We start from the raw sequence: 17,500 nt of genomic DNA on the forward strand, positions 1-17,500 counted from the left end.
TAAAGAAAAAAGAATGTAAATAGAACCCTTGCTGATAGGGAACACTGTTGTAGGGTTCTACATAGAACCTTTAGGGGTTCCTGTTCTAGAGGGACAACCAAAGAACCTTTAAGAGTTCCAGATGTTCTCCTATCAGTGTGCATTTGATGTAAAAGGAAACATTGTGTACATTTAGGGTTTGTTTGTTTGCTAGTAACAGTTCCTTCAAGGTCAGGGTGAGGGGGCGGAGTTGGTGTAGTGGGTGTGGGTTTTTACGTCTCTTAGCTCCGCCCCCTGTTAGGAGTCTGTGATGATGAACGTGAACTGATCTTTTTTTCATTTTTACTGAGGAAGTGTGTGTGTGTGTGTGTGTGTGTGTGTGTGTGTGTGTGTGTGTGAATAAAAACAGTGATTTTGCCTTTGACTTGACTATCACACACACACACACACACACACACACACACACACACGTATAGTTTTGACTCATTGCTGCTTCTGAAAACAAAAAAAAAGAAAAGAAATAAAACTCTGCATGGTGACTTTAACACTTCCACCTGAATGCTTTTATTTTATTATAAACTTTATGTTCTCTCTCTCTCTCTCTCTCTTTAAAATTTTGTAATGAGAAACACACACACACACACACACACACACACACACACACACACACACAAAAGCTTTTGCACTTGGATGTAAATCTTCCAGTTCACCGCTTCAGCCTTTAGCGCAGCGCTGGTGTGAGACACGACACGGTCATCTCTTCACGAGCAATAAGTCATGGCTACAACACACACACACACACACACACACACACACACACACACACACACGCGACTTCACACTAACTCTAACACAGATTTGTCTCCCTGCAGTAAACACAGCTAGCTAAAGACGTAGCTGGGAGTTAGCTAATATAACTAGCATGTTAACTGATCCATGCTAGCTGACACGTAGACACTGACACACTTCCTGTTGAGTCACGCTGTCTTTCTCTTTTTTCTTCTTTCTCTTCTCTACCACCTCTCTTGCCTCTTTCCTCCTCTCCTCACTTTCTTCCTCTCCTGCTCTCCCTTCTTCTTCCTTTCTTCGATAGCATCCCTCTCTTCCCTGCACGTTTCCTATTCTTTCCCACTTTAACTCCTAACGTCGCTCCTTTTCTTTCCATCTCTTTCCTTTCTTCTTCCCTTCTCTTGTTGCCTTCTCCTCCTCCTTTTTCCTTTCTTTTCCACAGACCTCCCTTTTCCATTCGTCCATCCATCCCTGTAAACTTCTCTCCTCTTCATTCTTATTCTTTCTCTCCTTTCTTTGACTTTATTTCATTTCCTCTCCACCTTTCTTCACCTTCCTCTCCCCATTCCTTTCTTTCATACCTGTTCTTGCCCTCTCTTTTATTTCTTCCTCCTTTCTTAACTGAAACTCCCCTTCTCGTTATCTTCCCTCCTTTTTCCTCCTCCTCCTCCCCACTCTCGTTCACTCTCGTTCGCCCCGTCACTGTCTTTCTTTTTCCTTCTGTTTTATACAATCCTTCCATTCCATCCTTCCTTCACCCCGTTTCCTCCTTTGTTTCTTCCTCTTACACCCTTATGGGCCGTCTCCTTCTTCTTTCCTTCTTTTTTCTCTATCCTTTCTCATTTCTGTTTCACCCTCTGATTTTTCCTCCGTCTCTCTCTCTCTCTCTCTCTCTCCCTCTCTCTGTGTGAGCCACACCCCTGCTTTCTCCTTCTCTTCACTTTAGCCACAGGCGTGAGCTTCATGCGTTTAATTAAGTCACCTTAGCTGCGTGTGTCAGGAGGCAGAAGTCTGCAGATTTTTCTCCGAGACTGAATGATCTCCCCGCTGCGTTGGTGCTGTATGTAGATTGTGTTTTAAGGAGCTCGGGAGCATCGTATCTGTCGTTCTCGCCGGCGCCGGCCGGGCTTCAGGCTCCTCCGAGGAGGGTGGGGTTTTTATTTCCCCTGCACTTTTCTCTTTTCTGTCGAGGCGAACGCGCCGTGAGGAGAAAACCAGGCTGTCAGGGACGAGACAGCGCAAAAAATACACTCGCACAGGTGTTTACCGCGAAAGCACTCATTACAATCCCAAACTCGGAGGAACAAAGTACTCCTCGCACACACTCTCTCTCTCTCTCTCTCTCTCACACACACTCTCACACACTCTCACTCTCTCTCTCTCTCTATCTCACACACTCTCACTCTCTCTCTCTCACGCTCTCTCACACTCACTCTCTCTCTCTCTCACACACTCTCACTCTCTCTCTCTCTCACACACTCTCACTCTCTCTCTCACACTCTCTCTCTCTCTCACACACACTCTCACTCTCTCTCTCTCTCTCTCTCTCACTCACTCTCTCTCTCTCACACACTCTCACTCTCTCTCTCTCACACACACTCTCACTCTCTCTCTCTCTCTCACACACTCTCACTCTCTCTCTCACACTCACTCTCTCTCTCTCTCACACACTCTCACTCTCTCTCTCTCTCTCTCTCTCACTCTCTCTCTCTCACGCTCTCTCACACTCACACTCTCTCTCACACACTCTCTCACTCTCTCACACACTCTCACTCTCTCTCACTCTCTCTCACACACACACTCTCACTCTCTCTCACACTCTCTCTCACACACTCTCACACACACTCTCTCTCTCACTCTCTCACACACACACTCTCTCTCTCTCACTCTCACTCACACACACTCTCACTCTCTCACACACACTCTCACACTCTCTCTCTCACTCTCTCTCACACACACACTCTCACTCTCACTCACACACTCTCTCTCACACTCACACTCTCTCACTCTCTCACACACTCTCACTCTCTCACTCTCTCTCACACACTCACACTCTCTCTCTCTCTCACACACACACACACACACTCTTACAACCACAGTCGAGCACCAAATCATTAATCGATAAATGCTAGATCATAATGAATCACAAGAACTCACATACATCAAGGAGATTTTCCTGTTGAGCATGATGAGCCTTTAGCATTCAGCCTGTTACACACACACACACACATTTAGAACAACTCCTGGCTCATTAAGTCATGAACTTGCCGACGCTGTGATGGTGATTAATGACGATTGCGCACATGGAGGGCTGTTTCATATTTGATCGCAGCATGAAGATCGTTTTGTTCTGCGGTTTTTTTAAATATAAATATAATCTATACACAATTAATGTGCTGCTAGTGGCATGTCGCTAAAAACACGTCAGCTCCGTGGTTTATAACGCACCTTTGGAATGCAGTCTTTTCTGAAACGCTTCACCGACGGCTGATATAAAACACCGCTTTTGTATTTTTACTATTCGAGTTCGTCGAAGCCTTAAAGGTGCAGTTTGTAGTTTTTCACCTCGTAACCTTTTAATACAAATTCCGTTTTTATGGCCATGCAGAAAAATGACGCAACGCACACATCTAAATTTAACGCCGCGTTCATCTGATGCCAATTTCTGAGTTTTGTAGTTTCCTTATTTTTATTATTTTTTAAGGACTTCGGCCGGAAACGAGCTATTAACTATTAGCTCCGCCCACCACAGATCAAAGTCACACGTCCGAAAAGAGAACTCCACCTTTTTTTCCCCCAAAAAAAGGGTCAAGGCAGAAGGGGTGAACGTTAGCCTGAACGTTAAAGGAGATCGGAGATTTTTTTAGGAAAATGCGTAGGAAGGAAAAAAGACACGAAATGAAATATAAGATACAACGTGTTCGATTAGAGTCAATAGCATCGTTGAGTCGTAATCAGGTTACAGTCATTTTACGAATCGGAAGAATGCGTCGTTCTGAATTTACGTAAACACTCAGTTCACAAATTCAGAATTCAAGCAAAACCTTCGTTTATGCGAAATCAGAATTTACTCACAATCTCAACCGTACAAAAAAATCGTCCTTTACACGAAATCGAAATTTACTCAAGAGTTGAATTTTGTGCAAAATCTGAATCGACGTCATTTTCGTGAGAACGTCGTGAGAGTTCTCGCTGGATACGGCTACGGATCGCACTACGTCTTTACGATGTTCAGGAAATGATTGCGATCGTCAATTTTTCTTCCTAAACACACAACTACAGAATCCAATGAGGTTGAGGATTCTGTGGTAACATTTGGAGAGGCGGGGCTACGGGTGTAGAAGGCGAATGGGGCGGGGACTAAGTAGTTGGCTTCATTGGACTGAGGAGGGCGGAGCTGAGAATATATATTTTTTTATTTAAGGCGACGAACTGTTAAATCTGCATGTACATTTGTAATGAGTGAACTGAAGGTTTGTGAACACTGAACATTCGTAAAAAAATGTAAACGTAAAAAAAAAAAAAAAGGCCAGATATCCACAAGTTACCGTGATGGAATTTTAAAATGATTTATCGTGTTTACAAGCGTTTATGTTGGGGTTTTTCTTTGACAGGAAATTAAAATTAGCCAAATGACGTCAAGCTTTTGAGTTCTTGTTAACGTTTTTATTACAACTTTGAGCTTCGTTTTTAAAATTACAAACTGCTCCTTCAAGATAAAGCTACTTCTCAGATTTAAACTAATTCAGCCGTCGCATTCGAGCTAAACAACATAAACACACTGTAATCAGAACTTTTGAGCTTTTTGTCTTTTATGAAGTGCTTATACAGTGCTTGGGAAGTGCTTATGTAGCTATTGAAGTGCTTATGTAACGTCCAAGAAGTGCTGATGTAGTGCCTCTGTACCGCCTATGTAGTGCCTATGTAGTGCCTATGTAGTGCTTATGTAGTGATTACGTAGTGCCTATGGAGTGCTTATGTAGTGAACAACGCTCTGCTTTTGTACTTTTGCTACTTGATTCAATGCCTTAAGATGAAGTTGTTTTTTTTTTTACGTTAGTCGACTTTAAGCTACCGGAGTTAGCGAGTCTGCACCTGGCACTGACCTCTTTGCGACCTCTGACCTCGTATCTTTGCGGTTAGTGGATCGGAGTCGGGCCAAGCACCGAAGGTTTGTTAGTTTTTGAATGTTTTCATCTTGTAGCATGCACACTTCATTTAACGCAAGCCAAAGTTAAAATCAGTCAAGAAATAAAGCAATAAGTTAAAAAAAAATGAACAAAAAAAAAAAAAAACACAAAAAACTTTTTGAACGTAGATTAGAACATGTTTCAAACCGTTCCGCTCGATGAATAAGTCGAATACTAGGCTCCTGGAACATACACTGATAAACAAATCACATCGACCGACGTTTCCGTCAAGAATTAAGCGTCTTTTTTAAATTCTTTTAAGAGTTTCTGTTTTTTTTGGGGGGGTGAACTGCTGTCCTTTACGTGACGCAACTGAAAATGTTCCTCGATAAATCAGTCGATTTTTTAATTTGTTTTTAATACTATTGTGCGAGTTGTGGTTTTAACAGGTTTCGAAGAAATCGATGTAAAAAGGGAAACGAATATTGAACCATTGAAAAGCCATGTGTGTGCATGTATTGTGTGTTTTTGTGTCAATCATATGTAAACTGTACACGTAACCCATCCTGCTATTGGCTGTTCAGAGTATTCGTACAAGTTTTCCTCAGCTTTCTAAAAAAAAAAAGAAAACAAAATAAAAAAATGTTCATTTGTTTTCCCCTTTGGAACGGTTTTGGATTGTTGTGTGGTTTTTCCTGTCTTTGCTTTGAATATTCTCCGAAAGTTTTTGTTACTTATACCTTTTTAAAACTTAAAGCTTTGTAGCTTTCTAGCTGTTTTTTACAGACTGTTCGGCTTTATTATTGTTATTATTGTTATTCTTATTAATATTACAATCATATGCCAGAAAATGCTGGCCCCCGCATTCGTATTTGTAAGCTGACGATCCATTTTGTCCGGTGTAAAACGGACGCGAGCCTCACAACGCTTTAAGCATTTTTTACGTGCAGCTTCCTGTAAATCTTGTTTTGTTTATCTGCTTCTTTGCATCTTATTAAATAAAAATGATCCTCTTTGTGCTTCGGGGGAGGGGTTGAGTATTTGTGTAGTGACAACAAAACGTTTTTTTGTTTGTTTGTTTGTTTGTTTTTTTTACTTAACAAAGTCACAATAACTAAATAAATAAATCTTTGCTCTCGATCATGTGAGAATGTGATCACAAATTATATAAAAATATATAAATATAAAACGTCATGACTCTGGAAGTAAAAAAAATTCCACTTTAAACAGGTTTATAAAGAGGATTTTCTTTCTTCTAAGAGCCTTGGAATTCTAATTACAACAAACCTAAATTTATTTTATTTTATTTATATATATATATATGTATATATTCCATATGAATTAAAAACCACAGCAGATATGAGCAAACTGGTTCAACACGTTGCTTTTATAAACATCCTTCAGTACATCGAGAGGACACATACAGGGTTTAGTGAGAGAGATCGAAAATGATATTAGAAAAATAAGCTTTCAGGAGCAAAAAAAACAACAAGAAAAAAGCAGTAAACTGAGTGTCGAAACAAAACATGGAACAAATCACAAAGAAACTCAACTAAATTCTTACAGATGATCCATTTCCTGGAAAAAAAAAATGTTTTTGTTTGTTTAAGAAATAAAATGTCCACTCAGGTTGTTCTTCACATTTAGGCTTCACATTGACAAAAGGACAACATGAAAAAACATTCGCAAAAGCATCGTTACATCGCTGCAGCGGGGGGGGGGGTGTGGGGGGGGGGGCGAGCGTTACGGGGGAAACTGCGAGCGAGCGAACACGAACGTACAGCAGGACTGTGATGATATACTGATATACTGAAGTACTGATATCGCAGTAAACTGAAAGCGCGTCAGGGATGGTGTTACACTACAGTGGCGCAGATAACGACTTCACATCACAACCGCGTACGCCAGAGCTCTCGTGATATTCGAGCCGAGCTGTCGAACGCTTTCTGTGTCAGGAAAAGCAGCAGAGAAGAGTTTTTGTCCCAGCATGCCCTTCACTGAGAAGGACATCCCATAACAGTCATTACCAGATGACAAAACCTGGTGGACAGAACACCACGAGTATTCTGCGTACGAGTTATTTTGCGTATGAATGCTACTACAGCAGAATTCCTGATTCTGATGACTTCATTTCCGTCAGTTTTATGTTAATACGCTCCTTCTGATAGGTTATCGTTTCTATAGTAACGGCTCATTCACAGAGACTCGGGTTTATGTAACATATGGAAGGAGTCTCCAGCGTCAGAGGAAAAGCTGTAACTTGAGGTCTTTCCGACATCTTCAGCACAGAGGAGTCGACGCTATTTTTCGCGGTTTCTCTGCTCTAACGTAAATGAGAACTTGTTAAACGTAACGATAAATGGATAAAAAATTAAGCCGTGTCAACCTTTAATACGTAAAAATTGTAATTGTTGGTAAGGTGCTGTGGTTTAAGAGAAATCACGGTGACACTCGCTGTTTTAGGAGAACAATAAACGTCGAGGTGGAAACCTTTTAGCACCTGTTAACGTCCGATTTTTTCTTTACTTAGGTGTTTGTCTAGCTACAAATTTTTTTATTGAGGTTTGGTGATTATCATACCAGAAATTTATATCGTTACACACCTAAATAAGTTATTTTTAGCTGTAAACATTGTAACCGAAGCAAAGAAGTAAAAAACAAAAGGGTTTTTTTTTTAACTAAAGATGAACACATCCTCAACAAGTTGAAGAACACAAACATTTCATTCTTCATTTATTTCATCATTTTTTGTAGATTTCTAACATCTTATTTTACAGTTTCATTTATTTGAGCTTTTAAATTTCCAGTTATTAGCTAAATACTAAAATATGACACCTTTTCAAGTGAACAGACTTTACTACTTATTTGGAAATCTCGCTTGGATTTAATTCATATTGCTAATTTCCCCAGGTGTTTTCCATGACCAGGAATCCAGGCTAGAAATTCCCAGGTTTTCCAGGATGAGTTTCTGGCACTGTAATCTTACAATCAGTCCTAAATTAGTGTTTATAAGCCTAGGAAGAGCATTTATGAAAAAGTACAAATAGTATAAAGACAAAAACAGGGAAAGTTCGGGAATTTATTTTGTAAACAGTTTAAGTCTAGTCCTCTTATGTTTGTTGTTAGGAATTTATTCCGGACTGGTAAGTGATTGTTTTTTTCAACACGTTCAGTAAAAATATGAGAATTTCCCATGACATCTTTTCTCCGGTTCCTGGCTGCTGGCAGTCGCACGGCTCCTCTAACGGACAGAACGCCCGGGGTAATTTACAGCCGCGGTTTTGTGGCGAGAATAAGAGGAATTATGTGTTCTTGTGTTATTAGTGGGAGTTTTTAGTGCTGAAACTGTAACGATTAGCATAACGACCAACATGACCAAATTCGGAGAGAACTTCGGTTTCCAAAAGCGTTTTAATGGCTTCAAACTTCACTTCAAGTTGTAGGTATTCGTAGTGGTTGTGTTCCAAACCATCTACTTATTTAAGAACACAATTATTATTCAACACGAACTGAAATTCGTGTCATCCTGTAGTTTTAATATTTGTGTTGAATATAAAAGGTTCGGACAGGCTTGTATATTTTAAACACTGTTAATTCAAAACATGGTAACTGACTAGAACTCATTTAATGTAACGTGATAAGAAATACATATTTATCATTCTTACGTCAACGTTTTTGCAGTGACGTGTCAGTGCTTTAAACCCTACTCTATTGTTCAACTTTTCTTTTAAAAGTACTCTTGATGACTAACTCACCTCGGAAAAATGTATTAGATGTCTTTTTCAGGCCATTACGGTGCCTTAACTTAAGAAAAAAGGTTTAAAAGACGAGCTGTTAAGCTGCAAAAATGCATTTTGCTTTAATAATTAAAAAATTTTCGTAAATACATTAAAAGTCCATAAAGTTTGTAGTGGAGAGGCAGTGTTTCAAATCCTGGCGCTCACTTCCTAGCTCAGGAACGTTAGCATACTGAACATACGTAGTGCACTATTATGGGAAAAAATGTTTTGTAGGGAATGTAGTCAGAATAGAAAGGCATGGTGTAGAACATCCAGGAAACTAACTTCAACAGGTTAGTCATAAAGAAAAAAATAAATAAAATAGGGAACAGGGGATAGGGAATAGGGTACAAGGGGACATGACAATGTAGAAGCAGCCATGCAGCATGCTGACTCTGTGCATTAGTAACATTAGTAATAATAATAATAATAATAATAATAATAATAAGTGATGATGATAAAGACGTAGCTTCTGAAATTCCCGTTAAGAGCTCTAAGGGGGAAAAAAGAAAGAATATTAAATGATGTTAAAGATCTCACACACACACACACACACACACACACACACACACACACAGTGGGTTTTGGGGAAACTGCTAAGTACTTGGATCTGTTCTGCAGTTGTAGTGATGTTAGTGGACTTTACATCACCCCCCTCAAGTGAATGGTCTATTACGCTGTCGTATCAGACAGCATTTTCTTTCTCTAACTCTCTCTCTCTCTTTCTCTCTCTCTCTCCTCGGGTGTTCAGCGGTAACGCATGGCGACAGCTGGGAGGATGTATTTAGTTAGTCTCGCTGTTAAACCTGTTTTTTTTTTTTGAATGTGATTTCCAAGTACGCTGAGATTCCTACACTGAGATAAATGTCACATTTATTACAGTAGCGCATATCAAAATGCCTCTCAGAAACTTTTACAATATTGGAGCTCATTTTAATGATTTGTAAGCCAAGTTGCTCTTTACCGGATCAGAAATTTGTAGAAAAAGAACATGAAGCAGAAGACCTACAGCTAGAAAAAGACCCGTAATCTGTAATACGTTCATACCTTGAGTAAATTCCCTATACTTTATAGAGTCGAAATTTTTCAGCTTTAACTTGAGTGTTCGGTTTGAGGAACACTTCAACAGTAAACAGTGTTTATTTTATTTTATTTAGATGAACGTTTGTAATTCTGCTTGAGGTTCTATTTGCGTTTTCAAGTCGATGGATTTGGGTGTATATATATATATATGTATGTTTATATATATAAACACTGTACATTCAATTTTATTTAATAATAGTGAATATATTCATTCTGAACCTGGAACTTTAGCTACTTTTGTCTTTTGTAACGGCGTATGATCTATTTTCTAAGTGAATTTTTCTTTTGTTTCAGCACATATCATTTAGGGTTATGTTCGATTAACAAACTAATACTTAGTAATAATGATACTTAACACTTATTAAAATCAGTTTTAGCTCTGATTATTTTATACGAACTGATGTATATGATGATGTTCTTAGTAATGTTTTTGGTGCTGGAAGACTGACACAAAAAATTTAAAGTTGGAAAAAAAATGTACAAAATTAAACACACAAAGTTTCATAATAAATCCAGGGTCGAAAAACATAAAACCTCCGAATCCCCCAACAAAAACTTTCAAGGTTTCAATATACAGATTTTTAAAAAAAAAAACTTCAATACTTTACCTTTAAAAAGTGAATCGTCATGTCTCATCTCGGCAGATCGCTGCTCGCTGATGAAGTGGATGAAGAGCTGAATGAAATTGCAAAAAAACATATAGGAGAGATGTAAACATAGAATATACAGAAGAGATGTAAGATGCATTAAGGTGTATTAGATTTCATTTATTCATAACTTCTTAACATCTATAAACAGTACAATAAAGACGAAATGTAAATATAGCTCTTGCATCGCATTTTTCACCATAGAGAATGAGAACATTGTTTTTTTATGTAACGTTCATGTAATTATATAGAAATACAATGCATTTTATTGAATAGGATAATCATATGTGGTGAATTAGAATTAAATTAGAATGAAAAACAGATGAACGCGTTAATTAAAACATAAGAAACATAACGTCTGACAATTAAAGTCTAAATATAGAAATTCCTGAAGACTTCGCCTTTAAATGTGATCTAAACTCTATTAAGGCGTATTAGATTTGCAGGGCAGGTTTGGTGTAAACAGACTTTGTAAATGATGTAAAATCATTTCGTCTATAAAACCGGCGCAATCAGAGCAGAAGAGGAAAAAAGACGAGGCTCTGAAGAACGCAGAAGCTCTGAAGCTGACATCAAGGTCAAAGTGATCAGGCTTTTAATCATTATAAGAGCATTCATCTGGACCTCGTAAAAAATAAAGTGCTCTTTCTGGTTAATGTGTGTGTGTGTGTGTGTGTGTGTGTGTGTGTGTGTGCGTGTGTGTTTTATTACCGAACTGCGTCACTAAAATCGTTTTTGGATAAAAGCATGATCTAAATGAACGAACGTAAATATCAGAGACGTCTTTCTTCGGCACTGAAGAACGCTGGTATATAAATGTTGTGTTATTTTGACCATTCAATAAAGAGTGTTCAAAATAAGGCTAATGTCCTTCACACACTCTACCCTCTACCGCGTATCAATGTAAACAGCGGACAATCGGTGGTATAAACCTATCAAAATTACGGCTAAATAGTTTGTTAATGTAAAAAAAAATATGTCCCGAGTGCAGACCGAGCTTTAAAACGATTTCTTAGCTAATTTATTTAATATTTCTGATTATGAGATTATTATTATATAAACATATAAAAACCTAAGATTATTCAGTTTTGCTTTGAGACGCTTTTACAAATTCTCACACAAGCTGTAAATTCTACAGGCAGATCGTTTCTAGAGAGAAACGCTTCAAATCAGCAAACAATTCTGTCTAGGGAACAAATGATCGTAGACTCACTTTACCGTCATTTTTTTATAAAAGAAAACATCCGAGACGTCTGACTATAACGGTGATATTTTCACTAAATAATAGTAATAGAAAGTGAGACCACTGAGGGGTTTTTCAGCCTTTTATGCTTCTGTTTTTTATGTTGTTGGCTTTGTGTATGGCACTTATAGTGTTTAAGATCCATTAGGAAGAAGAAGAAGAATGTCATATGTCGTATTTTTCTTCCTCTTTAGACTGAAACGAGTAAAACAAGGCAAATTCCTGGACCCAAAACCTGAATCTCTGATATCCATCTATGTTGGCTTTCAGTGTAGTGCTCCTCTACAGAGGAAAATAAAATAAGGAGAGGACAGGGCGGCCTGGGGTTTTACAGGGTTCACGTGAGGTAACGGAGGTTTAAGTGGTGGAAGGTAAAAGGGTTCTTGTTTTCACAATCTTCTTGTCTAAAAACAAACGTACGCTTTCATTTGCAGGATTTATTTGGTCCCGGATGCGAGGCTATCCATCAAACGCGCTAAACAAGAACAACTGGGTCGATCAAAAAGCTTTTTATAAGTTTTCGCCAGTACGGTCTGAAGATCATCTGATTCAATTTTGGTGAAAATCGGACAAACTGCCTAGGAGGACGTGAGCCAAGGGTTCAGTTGGGGGAAAGGATCGCGCTCGTAGCCCTCACAGTTCAAAAGTTATTAGCATAAAACTGAGTGCATCTTTGAGCTGTTGGTGGCGCTATAACTTTCCTGGAAGTGGTTCTATGGACTGCCATAGAATCAAGAGCGGAGGAAGAAGAAGAAGAAGAAGACTAACGAAAATAATAGGTGGCTATGTACCTTCGGTACTTGATCCCTAACAATCTGCTTTACTCACTAGCATGGTCATCTTGTGGCGATCTGAACACTACACAGCTACCGTAATGACATTTCTTCACTTTTTACCCCATTTGAAATCAAACGTGTAGTGTTACATAAGATCACACACACCCACACACACACACACACACACACACACACACACACACGTGTAGACAGACACACAAACACACTTACCTTCCAGTCTGTCTGGAAGCGTTTTCAAAAAACTTGGTTTTGGAAGCAACACTGTGAGGAAAATAGCATGTATATTATATATAGAGAGGGAGGGAGAGAGAGAGAGAGAGAGAGAGAGAGAGAATAAAATGTCTTCATAGTGAATAAATATGAAAGAAGAGAGAACACACATCTGTTCATAAATTTTCAGACGGTCTTAATTTACCTCGGGTTAGGACTTTTCTGTGTTTGAATATTTTTCCTCCCTACTTTTACTGCTCGAAAGCTTTATTATTATTATTATTATTATTTCTTTGGCACGACTGAGTGTCAGGTTGTTGGCACGTCCCTAGACGTGAGCGACGGATGGAATGTGCGTTAGTTAGGAGAAGCGTTCTGGCCGAGCGCAGGGCGATTTTGGACGGAGCTCGTGTAGCACACCTGTAAAGTTTCACTCGGGCGATGGAGTTCAGATCCGACGGTGACGCGTCCCCACAGATCCTGGGAACCTGATCGCAATATATCCCACCGTTGGAGCGGGGAAGGATTTCGGAGATCCCAGCGGCCTCGTTGGACTGGGTTAGGATTGTACGAGAAGAAGCTCACACAACAGCTACAGTGGAGACATGATGGATCACGACAATCGATGACGTAAGCGGAGCGCCAGGTCTATCGTTCATCGTACAATCTGACATGGAGCACACACAGTCTGTTATAGAATCTGGCTGAGATTTTACTGAGACCTCTAACAGTGTGACGAGGTTTTTTTTAAAGTACTGGAGTAGCCTGACGTAGGAGCGCTCGTCCCTGAAGGGAACATCGCCGTTCCAGGAACATAACGGCAAAGCAACATCACTAAAGCTGAATCGCTAGAACTAAATGCTGCACCTCTGGGGGAACGTTTCTGTTGTTTCAACACAGCTTGGGGTCGCCAGCTAGCAGATGCTTTTACACTGGGCTCCAAACATGTGTCAGGTTTTTCCACAGGCGTTCCTGATTCTGAAAAGTCTTACCTCATTCTAACAACGCCCTGATATGGGGAAAGGGACTAAAACTACATTTCCCATCAGCCCCTGCACCATGTCACATGTCTCTTTCACCTGATTCACGTTTGGCTCATTAGCACTGGTGTACGAATAGTCAAGTTCTGCAGTGTCTTGCGTTGTTTGGGTTATCCTTACCTCCGTGACGTGACACTGATCAGCAGCTCGGTCGGTGTGTGTAGTGCAGCAGGATGTTGGGATTCGGAAACAAGTGCTACGGTTAGCGTACATTGTTTATTTTTGCGAGTTTTCTTTTTCCAGCGGCGGTGGATCGGTGTGTAAGAGCAACTGATCAGAAGGTCGCGAGATTGATACCAACACCGACAACCGTACAGGATTAAGAGCTTCTTTGTGGTAAACTACTTGAATATGCGAAATTGCAATCGCACAAAATTGCTTTGCACGGTCTTGGGCAAGGATGTTTCTTGTCAAACGAGACCTTGTTCGACACACGTGAATGGAAGAGGGCTTCGGATGACGCGTCTCGGACCGGATCTGCGGAAAATCTGCTGTGAATTTGTAAAATCGCACGCTCCGCCGAATGTTTGCTTGATTTTGCGTTAATTTCTGCGATCGTAAAAATCCTGGAGCGGTTGAAACAAACTGCCCTGTTGGCCCTCGAGCAAAACCCCTTAAGCCTCAACTTCTCGGCTCGAACGTACGCCACTTTAGATAAAAGCTTCCACTAATGTATGTGAAGCAATAAGGATTAGTTTAGTTTTTTTTGTCTCCCTGGTTGTTGAGCCTGCTTTCTCTGCTGAGCAGCTATGAATAACAAACTCGAGAGGTGAGATCTGCTCAGACTGTTAGCCATAATCTCCATAAATATTTGGTTTTGGCAAACAATCTGACAACTACATAGTATCAGGCGTGTCAGTAGGAATTTTATTTAATTTTTTTGTTACCTCAGTATCATGTTGGTCTCAAGTCTAGACAGAATTTAATTGGACTGCCTTCAGGGTTGGATTGAAAACACGCCATCAGATCGGGTCAGATTTGGACAGGACGTGCACCTGCTATTTCACTTTAATTCACTCGACTGTGATTTATGGCGTAATGAGCGGAGACTTCCTGGAGGCTTCGGGAGGCTATGAAACTATAACTCTCATCCGAGAGCTCTTTTAAACAATTGTGAATCAAATTCAAAAAACCATTTCGCAAAAAGCTTTTCAGAATAACATGAAGCGTTCGAGGGACACTCGAGTTAACATCGAACACAAACACAAGCTTCTCCCGTTGCCAAGTCAGATCAACACAAACAGTGGAATATTGTTACTATGCACTCTTAATATAAAGTGTCTCGACACGTGTGTGTACTCACTATGATGCTGGCGTGTCATCGTTTGGCGTTTTCTGATTGGTCGGACATCGTGAAGGCGGGTCTGGAGGTCGTGTCGGGGGCCGACAGATGGGACTTTTCTCTAAGGCAGGGCGACTCTTCACGATCCCGTCGCTCTCGGCTATTCAACACACAAGCACACGCACTTCAATTCTTTGGAACGGCGTGAGCTCCGTATTTCCAGATTTCTCTACGCTATCAAGTAATCCAACCTCTAGAATTCTCTTTAAACCCTAACCAGATGTCACGCTTACAATGTAGGAACCAGGACCAAGTCTCCTTGTAAGCCGATCCGTTCAAGGACTGCCCCATCAAAGCCTTTAAACCGAGATCTTTTAGCTTGCTAGGACGTTTAGAGGTTTGGACCAGTTCCTGTTTCTGAAAGATCTTTTGAACAGGATCCTGAAAAACGTCTTCTTTTAAAACCCGATTTTGGAAACTTCACTGAGAAATCTGGACGAGGGTCTGGAGCGAGTAAGAGATTACAGTGGAAGGGTCTAATTTTGTTCTCTGAAGAGGAATCTGAAGGATCTGAATCTGAAGGACCAGGTCTCCTAGCAAGGTGATTAAAAAAACAAAAAAAAAAAACAAGGTCTATCTTAGACTCTTGTTAGGTTCTTTATATGTTTGGAGCAGGTTTCTGAAAGAGCCTGATTCTGGATACTTCGTAGGACGTTGAGAAATTTGGTGAAGGACCTGAATATACAACGATATCACGTTCTTGTCTGAGGCCATGTTAAGGCGTGAAATTCAGACCAGATTCTAGGACCTCAAAATCAGAAGAGTAATGCTGAGAAGGAATGTGAGACAGAGGTATAAAAGAAGGGTTCCAAGGTAAAAGAGGAGAGGAAGTAGGGATGGAAGTTTTGTCCTCTCAAGTGGAATGAGACCTACGTGGGGGAAGTCCCATCAAGAATTTAAAGGACCTTGTCTCCTAGCAAAATCTGACTGTTAAACCCATAAAACTTTTATCCATATCCTGGTCCAAATTTCAAGAAGAACTCCCCATGATTCCTTACTCCCTTCAGATCAATTTTTTCAATATCCTATTCAGCATCCAAATTTTTTAAAACCTTTTTTAGGATCTGGTTCAAAAGCTCTTTCAGAAACAGGAACTGGTCCAAACCTCTAAACATCCTAAAACAGAAATCCTTCCATAACAGGGTCCAGATCCTATACATCTTAAACAGTATTCACACCAGCAGCTTTTGGGAAACTGATTGAGATTTCTTATTGCACAATCCAGGATTTAAAGCCAACAGTCCTGGACCCAGGTCCACATCTCTGCTCCAGAGGAACCCATCCTGACTAGAGTGTAAACCGTAAATCTTCTGATGCGCTGAAATGGATTCAACACCGAAAATTAACTGGCCAGGTTCAACCAAGATTCACACAGACAACCTTTCAGTTCTGGTACAAATCATCAACTTAGAATCCCTTCTCCTAGTCCAAACCATAATAACGCCATGGGAAAGGTTCTCATCAGGAGATGGGTATGCAAGCTTGTTCAATACTCTGAAGAGGTTTCAAACATAGAACCTGATCTCAAATCCCATCGAGGGCCAAACCAGAAAACTCAATGTCACGTAAACCAGATCGTGAACAAGTCATCTTCCAGAACCTGGCATATACACCAGGACCACAGTTTAAAGCATAGCAGAACATCTTCAGGACTGTGTATCCAGAATTGCTGATCGGCTTCCAGAACACAATTTCTTTAAGATTTGGATCCAAAACCTTGTAATTCAACAACTAGGATTCCACCCAGCAATCCTTCAGGATCTGATCCTATTCTCTAAAGTAGATTAAAATGGATTTTCAATGGCAATTTGTCCAGAACAAAATCCAAAATAATCTTTATGATCCAACCAAAATGTTTTTTTTGTTGCTGTTTTAGTAACTGGATCAGATCTGATTGAGGAGTCTGGTGCATATTAGCTAAAAATAAGTAAACTCATTATCCTGGAATCTGGTGCAAACAGCTGACAACTGAATTCCACAGAAACCCTTCAAAAAGGATGAACGACTCACAGGAGTCAGACCCAAATCCTTTTTTAGAACCAGGTCCAAATCTGTGAATACCGTAAGAGCGATTCAATCCAGCAGTGACTCAGACCAGAAATCTCTCAGGAGCCTGGTCCAAATCTCTTAACGCGCCAACCAGAATTCAGAGCAGCAGCTCTTTATTCAAGACTCAAACCCGATAAACGCTGAGTGCTGTGGGTTGCCTGGGATACCGTCTCTGGTTGCTGTGACGACCCGCTGCGGAGGTTTTCTGATCTGGAATGACTGAGTCCGGCTCACTGTCGCTCTGGTCTCGCCGTTGTCCAACCGCTGACCACCGTCCGGTATCCTCGAAGCCAGTTTGGAGACGTCGGAGTCAGAGAAGCGGTCCTGTTGGACGGTGGGTTTGGGCAGGACGGCTTGGCGCTGAGGAGGAACGCGAGATGGAGGGATAGAAGTAGGGATGGAGGGTGGCGCC

At 40.4% G+C, this 17,500-nt stretch overlaps 1 protein-coding gene across 4 annotated transcripts in view; it reads right to left on the minus strand.

Annotated features, from left to right (window-relative positions):
- Positions 1-6,267: 6,267 nt before the first annotated feature.
- The window catches only part of LOC128603488 (oligophrenin-1), a 31,895-nt gene continuing 20,662 nt past the window's right edge, over positions 6,268-17,500 (minus strand). Inside the window, exons 20-24 of one of the 4 annotated variants that reach the window (XM_053617966.1) lie at positions 17,256-17,500; positions 15,001-15,139; positions 12,658-12,708; positions 10,369-10,435; positions 6,268-9,170 (exon numbers count right to left, since the gene is read on the minus strand). The exon at positions 17,256-17,500 is cut by the window's right edge and continues 106 nt beyond it. In XM_053617966.1, coding sequence (XP_053473941.1) covers positions 10,393-10,435; positions 12,658-12,708; positions 15,001-15,139; positions 17,256-17,500 — 478 coding nt within the window. In that variant the 3' untranslated portion in view covers positions 6,268-9,170; positions 10,369-10,392. Of the gene's footprint in view, positions 9,448-10,368; positions 10,436-12,657; positions 12,709-14,688; positions 15,140-17,218 lie in introns of those variants that run through there. The other 3 variants (XM_053617967.1, XR_008385019.1, XM_053617968.1) reach the window with 3 other exon arrangements.

Source organism: Ictalurus furcatus, chromosome 28, assembly GCF_023375685.1.
Source record: "Ictalurus furcatus strain D&B chromosome 28, Billie_1.0, whole genome shotgun sequence".
Taxonomy (NCBI): domain Eukaryota; kingdom Metazoa; phylum Chordata; class Actinopteri; order Siluriformes; family Ictaluridae; genus Ictalurus; species Ictalurus furcatus.